General features: G+C 41.2%; 1 protein-coding gene across 4 annotated transcripts; it reads right to left on the bottom strand.

Annotated features, from left to right (window-relative positions):
- Nucleotides 1-5,478: 5,478 nt before the first annotated feature.
- THAP1 (THAP domain containing 1) lies at nucleotides 5,479-10,545 on the bottom strand. Of its 4 annotated transcripts, XM_029226544.1 has the most exons (4): nucleotides 9,379-9,453; nucleotides 8,055-8,374; nucleotides 6,708-6,903; nucleotides 5,636-6,166 (listed from the first exon to the last, which is right to left on the bottom strand). In XM_029226544.1, exons 2-4 carry the CDS (start codon nucleotides 8,078-8,080, stop codon nucleotides 5,792-5,794), a joined length of 597 nt encoding a protein of 198 aa, XP_029082377.1. In that variant the 5' UTR covers nucleotides 8,081-8,374; nucleotides 9,379-9,453; the 3' UTR covers nucleotides 5,636-5,791. The 4 variants fall into 4 exon arrangements, with proteins under 4 accessions (XP_029082375.1, XP_029082377.1, XP_029082374.1 ...); XM_029226542.1 differs by lacking the exons at nucleotides 8,055-8,374; nucleotides 9,379-9,453 and adding an exon at nucleotides 10,243-10,545 and having other exon boundaries at nucleotides 5,479-6,166; XM_029226541.1 differs by lacking the exon at nucleotides 8,055-8,374 and having other exon boundaries at nucleotides 9,379-10,032.
- Between the last annotated feature and the right edge of the window lie 264 nt (nucleotides 10,546-10,809).

Below are 10,809 nucleotides of genomic sequence, written 5' to 3'. Positions count from 1 at the left end.
GACCAAAATTAACCACTGTTTACCATCCAAGCCTTCCCCTGGAAGTTACAGGCCTTTCATAGATTCCAGAGTTCCAATTACTTATATCAGATAGACTCTGCCAGTACTATTGTTGCTTTGGTTGGGAGACAGATTCTTGGTGCTTCCTACTCTACCATCTTCCCAGAAACTTCTTTCTTCACTTTCATTTTTGAAAGATAGTTTTGTAACATTACATAGTTACATAATCACATTCTTGGTTAACAGGTTTTTTCTTCAGCACTTTGTCATCCCACTGCTTCCTGGCCTTTATTTTTTCTAATGAGAATTTAGCTGTTAATTGTATTGGTGTTCCTTTGTATATAAATAGTCACTTTTCTCTTGCTGCTTTCTAATTTTTCTCTTTATCTTTGCTTTTGATCATTTTTACTATGACGTGTATGGGTGTGGATCTCTGTGTTTATCCTATTTGGTATTTGTTGAGCTTCCTGTGTAAGTAGCGTTTTTCCTCAAATTTGGGAAGTTTTCAGCCATTATTTCTTCAAATATTTTTTTCTGTTCCTCTCTCTATCTCTCTCCCTCCCTTCCCCACTCCTTCCCTCCCTCCTCAGCTTCTCTCTCTCCTCTTCTTCTTCTTCTGGGACCCCCATTATGCATATATTGGTGTGTCCAATGGTATACTATGTTTCTCTGATGCTTTATTCATTTTTCTTCATTCTTTTTTCTCATTATTCAGCTTGCATGATCTCTACTTACCTTCAAGTTCACTGAGTTTCTTCTGCCAGTTCAAACCACTATCAAGTTTCTCTAGTGAATTTTTCATTTTGGTTATTGTACTTTACAATTCCAGAATATCCATTTGGTTCCTTTTTATTTGTATCTCCTTATCGATATTTTCTATTCAATGAGATATTGTCATTATATCTTCCGTTACTTCTTTAAGCATGGTTTCCATTGGTTCCTTGAACAGATTTGCAATGGCTGTTTTGAAGTCTTTGTCTGTTAATTCTGACGTCTGGGCTCTCTCACAGACAGTTTCTATTGCCTACTCTGTCTCTTGTGTATGAGTTATGTTTTCCTGTTTCTTTGCATGTCTCATAACATTTTGTTAAAAACTGGGCATTTTATATATTGTGGGATTTCTAAACACTGATTCCAATTACTCTCCACCCCCACCTCTGGCTTGCTGTGATTGTTTTCTTTTTTATTTAATCACTTGGCTGGACTAATTTAGTGAGGTTTATTTTCCCTTCAGTGTGATGTCTCTGGTTTCATTCCTTAGAAGGTGCAGCCTTGGGCATGCACACAGTCACTTGGGGTGACAGGTTTTAACAGATCTTTCTTTCTTTTCTTACCTGCCTCTTTCCCTGGTTCTCTCTGGTAAGTTAGCTTGGTCTCTCTTGTACAATTTAGCTTGTTGCTCTTGTGGAGCTACCAGCCTCCTCTTAATTGCTAGCCACCTGGTTCTCCATTGTTCTTGAGAGTGCCTTAGGCGTGAACTTCCCCTACACACTTGCAAATAAAATAATTTCCTTTGGGGAGAGCTTCAGAGTTCTCTGTCCTTATAGCCTGCCGCAGCCCCGAGGAAAAAACCTCAGACAACTTCTGGAGCTGGCAGTGAGGCCTGCTTCTCTAGCACTCATATGCCTGCATTAAGAGCAGAGCTCAGCTTGTACTGTAGCCTCTGGTCCCCTTGACTTGCCCCTGCTGGCATGGAAACTTCACCCTTTGAGCATATTAGGGAGAAGGTGATCAGGGTCCCAGTATTCTTGGCCTGCTGCACCTGAGGTAGAGCCTCCATCCTATAGTGGGAGCTGAGTGGAGGAAGGGAGTCCTGACCTCTTGGCTGCACTCGCCTGGAGTTTAGCCTTTGCAACACAAAGGTGGGGGGCCTGAGAAATACTGGCAGCCTCCCCTCGCTGGGAGATACATACTATAGCCCACGGTTGGGAACTGGGAGGAGAAGTAACGTATATGCCACACAGTCTTAACTTTCTTATGAGATTTAGATGTTCCTGAATGTTCATCTGCTGTATGCCCTTAGGACAACATGCACAGGTTTTAAATGCTTTTTTCTTTTTTTTCACCACCTACGGTAGTTACGGTGTAGAGGAGTTCAGAGCTTCTCATGAAGTCATTCCAGAAGCTGTTTTTTTTTTTTTTTTTTTTGCGGTATATGGGCCTCTCACTGTTGTGTCCTCTCCTGTTGCGGAACATAGGCTCCGGACGCGCAGGCTCAACGGCCATGGCTCACGGGCCTTAGCCGCTCCGCAGCATGTGGGATCTTCCCAGACCGGAGCACGAACCTGTGTCCCCTGCATCGGCAGGCGGACTCTCAACCACTGCGCCACCAGGGAAGCCCCAGAAGCTGTTTACCTACTTATTGTTAATCCTGTACAGTTTGTCTCACCAAAATTAGTTTAAAACAATGAAAGTTTATTCATATCCCTTATGACGTTTACAAAATGAAACTTTTGTAATCTCTAAACCCAAACTATGAATTTAGAAAGAATAAAAATTCTGAAGATTTTGAGAGTTTAAAAAAATATGTATCATTCAGAAAAAAAATCTCAGTAAAACCACATCCAAGGTAAAAAAAAAAATGTATCCAGACATGGAATTGTAAGAGAATATTACTTCAAGCAAATTATTGTTATTTTAAGGCCAAACTTATAATTGCTTTTTTGCTTGTGTGTAAATCAGTTTGCTTGGATATTTTTCTTTCACATCAAGGATTGCATTTTAATACACAGCTATATAAAACCGTAATGTCCAGAAACACCGGTTACCATCAGCCAAGAGCAATGCTCTTCACTCACTGCTTATCCAATTCACAGGGACCCCAATATCAGGAAGGGTAATAACCAAAGAAGCAAATCTGTTCTCTTTTTCCTTTAAATGCTATTCATAGTTGGCTGTCTTCTTAAAATTCTGGAACACAGCTGGAGTTTTCTTTTTATAGATCACATGGACTTTTAGATATGTCACTTATGACTGACTTTATAAAAGCCATAGGTTGTGGGTATGTGTATGTGTGCATAATTTTTTAAATAACTAAAGATGATCAGAGAATATTACTTCAATCTAAAAACAAAAAACCCGCATCAGGTGAAACTTTCAACTGCCTTCACCATTATGGTTATACTTCTAAGAAAGGGATTACACAAATTATAGTTAAAAGAAAAAATCTCCTCATGTATTTGAATTTGCAAGCAAAAATTTTTGCTAATAACTTTAGACACCAATGTTTCTTTACTGTAATGACAGAATTATTTTTAGTACACATAACAGGTACACAACTAATAAACATTTAGATTATTTTACAAAATTTTGAAACTTCTTTAATTTGGAATTTGATAGTTCAAACTATGCAGTAGTTTAAAGCAAAGTTTATAGTTGCATTATAAACAAGTATTTTAAAAACTGGTAACAAATTCTACTCTATTCCAGAAACCCATTTTAAAGACTCTAAACAGAATTGCTTCAATGTAAATGGCATACAGAGAACAGATGTCCAGTTGTCAGGAGTATTTCACAAAGGGATTCTGCAGGGTTTGGAGGTTCAGCAAGTGTTCAGGTCCATTCTAATTCTAAAATTCTACAGTTTTCCTAGCAGTTCTATTAAGAAACAGTTATTTCTTCTATTATTGCCAAATTATATCATTCATAGATGGAAACTTTAGGATGTCACTATCGGTGCTTAAAATAAATGTCATCTTTTATACTATGGTGAAACTCACAAGGGTCTCCTCCCCACTTGTTCCAGACTGAGACCTTGTCCCTGCTGTTTCAGACTAAGTTTCACTATGATTGAAGAGGACCTATTTTAGCCTAAATGTTCTCCTTCTCTTGGCAATGTCATAAACGATACAATAGACAAAACGAATTTTAACAAAATGAATTTTTAAAACATTTCAACAAATGTTCCTTTCATATTCAGAAATAAACGCCTGTACCTCAAACTCCCTATGTTAAACATAATAAATGATTTAAATGCAAACAGTTGGCATACATGCTGCTTGCTCAGTTCTCTCCAAATAGGGATTTATGTCTCATGAAAAAAAAGTAGCTTCAGGTTAAATCATAATGCTAAGACACTAAGTAATTATGATGATCTCTTTTACAATTCAATGTTGGATTCTTGGTTCTGAGGACATGGACGCACACACACACACAGATTTTTTTTACGTAGATGACAATTTAGATTTAAGATATACACTTTGCAAAATATTTACCCACATATTCTCCAGGAATCGTTAAGAGAGATGAAATGTAAAAACAAACTACTTAGAGATTTTGTGGCTTCTAGAAACAGTGATGAGACTCATGAATAACTAGAAAAAAATCCTGATTCCTTAGAGTTAGTTCTAAGTGTTATCAGACAATATAATTTCAAGTAATCATAATTTTCTATTTTTGAAATACTGGTTCATAAAAAATCGAATCTCCATGAATCAAAGTACTGGCATGGCAGTGAATTACACTGAAAATCAGGTCTACAAAAGACACTCTTGGACATCACCACTGAGTATCTTTAATACAGCCTTCAAAGGTCTGTGCAGCACTTTGAAATATGAAATAATTACAGTTGGAGCAGTTACTCTAAATCTCAGTAGGTAATTCCTACAGCAGTACTTGTTTACTCAGAACTGTTTTCATTTCAAATATATGTAAACTTTCTCACAAAGTCAGAACACAACTCACAGTTTGAACAGAAACCTCAGTATTTCAGTCTCCGCATTAAGTAAAATAAACATTACCTATCAGGATGCTTTCGAATGCAAATCACTCCTCAAGGTAAATGGGATGTAATTTCTAACTTGTGGTAAAAGTGAAGAAATCATTTTTTATGTGAAGCCTTGACCAAAATCAATTAGTCAAGTGCAAGATTTTCACCTTATGGAACAAGTCAAACTCTACCCACACAACACATCTGGCAGAGATCTGGATGCAGGTACACCTACAGTTGGGGACTGGATGTCCCTCAGCTCGGCGCAGTGAGAGAAAAAGGCAAGCCGTGGATCAGCCCCCATTGGTCATTGGTCATTACCTCACTGATAACAATGCCTACTTTGCTTACTGGAGAGTGTATCTTGCAGTGGAGACACACTTCTAATTCTATAATGCCAGACAGTGGGGGGAAAAGAAGGGTCCACTTTTTAAAAATCCATTCTTTAAAGTCTTTTAACCATTTTGATTAGGTATGGAATGACTCATTTTCTGCTCTAAAGACAACCAATCTTTTTTTTTTTAAGTATTGACTTGCCAATTTATATTTGATAAATGATTAAGAAAGATAAATGAATCTGCTGACTTTACAAATAAGAATATGTGAATAAGAATATATATATATATATATATATATATATATATTCTGAGGAGTTATTGTCCCATGCTTCTGATTTAAAATGTGACTAAGTTCTCTCTCTCTAAATGAATAAACTGTTCATTTAAAATTTTAAACTTTAAACTTAAATCATCCTTACTGCACTGTTATCATTCTCTTTACTTTTTATTTTCATATTTCTATAAATACTCAAATTAAGAAACAAAAATCCCCAATCTTGAAACCAACTTACAATGAAGCTAGTTTATAACTTTTAAAATATTTTGTTAAAATGTAAAAACCCTGAAATTACAAACAAAACATTTACAATTTTACAGTATATATCTAATTTATTCTTTTAAAAAAATATTCTGAACTGTTTTTATACAAGTGACCAAGTGTAATTTTTTTCAAATGAAACTCCTCTACAGGCTAGAAGAGGGTAGGTGGTATTGCCCCACTGGACACCAACACAAATTTCACTCTTCATGCTGGGACTTCAACTATTTCAAAATAGTCATTTGGTAGAATCACATAACCCCTCTCGGAGACGTCGTCTTTCTCCTTCTGGAAGTGCACAACCTCCTTTAGCTTCTCCAGCTGCCGCTCCTGTCTTCTGCACCGCTGCTGTGCGGTCTTGAGCTTCTTTCTGAGCTTCTCTACTTGCTGTTCGAGCTGGTGAATCCTCTTCCTCTGGTGCATGGTGTCCTCCACAGTGTAGTTGTGGTCACAGAAAACGGAGAGGTTATCAGGGGTCTGAAGAGGAGGCATGAGTAACCCGATAGCAGCATCAACCTGGGAAACCGGGGGTGTTGAAGGAGGTCGGGGAAGCTGTTCTTGGGGCTCTGGAAGATCTTCCTTCTAAAACAAAGATGCAGAGCACGTTTCAGTTTCATGACGAAACAGTTCACAAGAACTCATCTGTGGAATTTAAGAATACTAGACTCATTTCTGTCTCCTCGGTATAGAAACATTCTAAAATGAGAAAACAGTTCAAGTTTTAATTGTACTTTTCTTTCTGAAATAGAAATGGGATGCAAGGAACACAGAATGATTATTAAGATTTAATTAAATATTAAGCACTTAAAACTGAGGGGAAAAATACTTTGAAACTGAACTATCACTGACAAAGAAAAATCAAAACTTATCAACATGTGGGTAGGACTACAGAGTGATCTCAAAGTAAGTTATGAAGCTAGACTGAGTTTCTTAGTGTGAGGATATTTAACTTTAATAAACTGCACTTTGTATTTTTTAAAAGTATTTCACTGTGAACAGTGGTTATCTACAAGTGATGGGTTCCAGGCAACATTTATTTTCTTAACACTACTCTGGATTTTCCACAGTGAACACATTAATCTTATAAACAGAAAACCACCCAATATTTTAAAACACTTATTACCTTGTCATGTGGTTCAGTACAAAGAAATATTGTGGGGACAGCATCCTCTTTCAGTAGCTTGTTGTTGCACTCCCTCTTAAAGCAGTCTGGAGTAAAGTGTTCTGAGCAAATGCTGCTGTACTTGGTGGGCTTAAAGTTTTTCCTTCTGACAGCTGCCTCCCATTTTTTACAAAGACTGGGTCGAGTAAGAGGAAACCTAAGAAGACGACATAATTCAGTTTTCCAACCTTATTTTTAAAAAAAAGGCACACCTAGACTTTCCTGCTTAGAAAAGAACTAGCTTCCATCGGTATTAACACACCAAGGAGGCATTTGATTAAAACACCAGCCCTGCCAATCTTTGTTTTTTTTTTTTTTTGACAGTGTTTAGTTGTGTCCTTATTACCTTAGTTTGTTGAGAATGTACTTGTTTTGACATAGAAAACAGACTTGTGGTTGCCAAGGGTGGGAGAGGGGGAGGTATGGAGTGGGAGTTTGGGATTAGCAGATTCGAACTATTACATATAGAGAATGGATAAACAACAAGGGCCTACTGTATAGCACAGGGAACTATATCCAATATCCGGAGATAAACCATAATGGAAAAGAATACGAAAAAGAATGTATACATATGCATAACTGAATCACTTTGATGAACAGCAGAAATTAACACATTATAAATCAACTAGACTTGAATCAAGTAAATTTTTTAAAAATGTACTTCTTTTAAAATCCTATAACTAAAGTGACCACCACTAATGTGGAATATAAGTCACCCCTCCCAGCATGGTATCTTTGTTCTTCTTAAAAAGCAATATTTCTTACAGGAATCTGATTGATCACATAGCAGCTATAAGAATGTCAGATACAATGACATATACAATCTAAACAGGACAGGCTGATTAAGAATTTACATTATAAAAAAATATTCTTATTAAAAGGTAGCCATGTGGATAGATGCACGCAGGTGGCAGAGTTAAGTGATGGGAGGCTGGGGTCGAGGCCCACGTGCAGCGATACTGTAAATAACCTTCACTAACAGATACAGGGATTCCACACACATCTAAATACACAAGGGTAAATCGTATAGGTCCACTATCTGTTTATCTCAGTTTTTAATGCTTAACTTTTATACTGAAGACACTAAAAGTTTCAGGTAAAAATACATGCTATAGAGTGAAATTTGTATCAACTATTTTTTCACCAGTGATTTTCTGCGTATTGTAAAACAAAATTGCACATTTATAACTATGTACTGAGAAAAAGAAGCTTTTGGTTCTCTTAGAATCAGTATGACAAATATGAATTAATCAAATTAGTTAAATCATAGTGAGAAAGAAATAGAGAAAAGTATTCATTTCGAATTACCTCTTAATCAACTGAAATATGTCCATTAGGCCCAGATAAAGGGAGCTAGGAAGAGCTTAAACTTATTGTGATTTTATTCTTCCAGGTCAAGGATGTAGTGAGCTGGGGGGATTGGAAAGAAGCCAAAAAAGGGTGCTTTACATCTGTGTTCCACAGTTCCTCTTCCAAGTGAGGTACGCCTGAGCCTGACTCTGCCGTGATCAGGAAGCTCTAACCCACCGTTGGGGCAGTCCCTTTTCTTTGCCCAGCACAGCTGTTCCCACTGCCATCAGGTAGAAAGTGAGAAAAGGACTCCTAGAAGGTTCCTGCTGGAAGTGCCTCTAGAAGTACAAACATGGTAGCAATCACTGGTAAAACTCAGCACTCAGGGCCTCCAGACTCAAGGACTACAATGCAGGTTCTTTCTGAGGTCAAGATCTTTCCCATTTATTTCCCCTAACTGTTCTTTTAGATAAGGGCTTAGAGGCAGGTTAGCCCTTCTTTCGATTAAATTGACTATTTAACAGCCAGCAGAAACTCAGTATTTCTGATGTGTGAATGTCATCCTTAACCAGTCTGCAGCGCCAATGAAGGGTCTTCCCTATGTTTAGATTCCCTCTGCCATATCATTAGAAATGGGGAGGTGGGAACTGAATGCCTTTGATCACATCACCATCTCCAGACCTACTCCTTTACTTTGGAAGTCCTGGAGGTCAATTCATCAGCTTTCAGAAATTCTAATAAATCAAGAGGTAATAGTAGGACATACTGAACCGAATCCTGGAAGTGTTAAGTGTTCTATCCCCTTCTCGGAAGGGGAAACATCAATACTCAAGATCTCTTTAAAGGGACTTGCTTGGTGACACAGTGGATAAGAAGAATCTGCGTGCCAATGAGGGGGACACGGGTTAGAGCCCTGGTCCGGGAAGATCCCACATGCTGCGAAGCAACTAAGCCCGTGAGCCACAACTACTGAGCCCCCGCGCCAGGCTCCGCAACAAGAGAAGCCACCGCAATGAGAAGTCCACGCATGGCAACGAAGAGCAGCACCCGCTTGCCGCAACTAGAGAAAGTCCGTGTGCAGCAACAAAGCCCCAACGCGGCCAAAAATAAAAAATTATTTTTTTAATTAAAATCTTAAAAAAAAAGTTCTCTCTATGCTCTAGACACTCTTATTTCTGTTCCTCTCATATTCTATCAAACCTATAAAATGCACCCACATTCCCTGTTAAAAAGGTCCCCACCCCCAAACTGAATATTTGCTTTTGCTTTTGTAATTACTTAGCTATAAATAATTTGTATGATTTATCACTAACTCTCATTTCTTTAGCTATTATCCACTTACAGTCGTAAGTTACGGCCACATTTTCTTAACGTAGTAAAACTTGTGAACACTGCATTTGGCTGAATGAAAATGGCACCGTGCAGACATCGAACGATCACTATCATTCCGTTCTGCGGTTTTCTTCTCAAGAGAAGACCGTCCCTCCTCGGACTCCGGCCGCGGCACCTCCCGGATGAAGCAGCCCCGAGGGCGGTGGGCCGCGTTCCCTCCGAGAGTGCTCTTCCCCACGCACGACACCCTGCTACTGCCCACGCTGCCGCTGTGCGCGAAACACAGCTCTTCATCTTGGCAGTACCTGAACCTTTCTGGGAAACTCACTGGTCCTTGAACGTGGGGTCCTAGAAACTGGGTCCAAAACATCCTCCCGAACGCCTGGCCAAGTCAGTCCTAACGGCTGCGACGCTGGACCGTCCCACGCCCCCTCCAGCAGAGAGGGGAAACTCGGGCCTTCTCCGTCGCTGCTGCTGCTTCAGCCTCCCTTCTAAAGACTCATTACCACCTGCCTACTCCGCGACCCGGGTGGTGAAACCAGCTGCCTCCGGGTCTGGAGACCTCACGACCCGCCGGGGCTCCAGGCATCGCCCTTGGACCCCGAACCTGCCACCCCGAGCGGCGCGCGAACCTAAGCGCGAGGACAGGCCGGCGCGGCGACGCGCGCCGAGAACGCCACCCGGGGCGGGGCGCCGGCGGCTACTCCGGGGACGAGCCCACCGCTCCTGGCCCGCAGCGCCGACGGCGCCCCGCCCCTAGCTCCGCCCCTCTCACAGGTCTCGCGCGGACACGCGCCTGGCTCCGCCCCTGAGCACGGCCGCGCGCCCCTGGCCCCACTAGGGGCCGAGCCCACGGGGCGCGCAGAGTACTTACTTGTGGAAAGAAACGGGCTTATCCTTGTCGTATCGGTTCTTGCAGCCGTAGGCGGAACAGGACTGCACCATCCTTCCGGTCCTCAGTTACTTAACTTCTGCCGCCCCAGCAGGCAGTTGAGGCTGCTATCGATGTCGCCGCGCTCGGCTTTGACACCTTCGCTGCTTCTGTAGTTTTGGTCAGCAGTTAGAGTGATGAGAGCCTTATTCGGAGTGACTCATGTGCTCGTTTTGTTGTTTGCATTAGCAGAAGGACCACAGCCATCGCCCGTCTCCCATCTCCAAAATGGCGGAGGCAGCTTCAACCTCACCTCTCGCGATGAGTTCGTCCTACTGTCTCTGATTAGCCCTGAGGTCAGAGGTAACGTTCCCTGGGACGCAGGCCATTGGCTGAGGCCCGGCGTGTCGCGAGGCGGGCTCGGCCTTGCGCAAGTGGGCGGGGCCTCCGAGCTTCCGGAAGGAAGAAGGAACTGCCTGGGGGGAGGGGAGGGGGAGGGGAGGGGGAGTGGGCGGGAGCCCAGGGCCGGTTCCGCCCCCACGGTGCTTCGCTGGGTTACTTATCCCGGAC

Source organism: Monodon monoceros, unplaced genomic scaffold (genome assembly GCF_005190385.1).
Source record: "Monodon monoceros isolate NGI ecotype Baffin Bay Population unplaced genomic scaffold, NGI_Narwhal_1 Super_Scaffold_17, whole genome shotgun sequence".
In the NCBI taxonomy this organism is placed as follows: domain Eukaryota; kingdom Metazoa; phylum Chordata; class Mammalia; order Artiodactyla; family Monodontidae; genus Monodon; species Monodon monoceros.
Note: the sequence above shows the minus strand (reverse complement) of the source record. Positions and strands in the feature narration are given on the sequence as shown.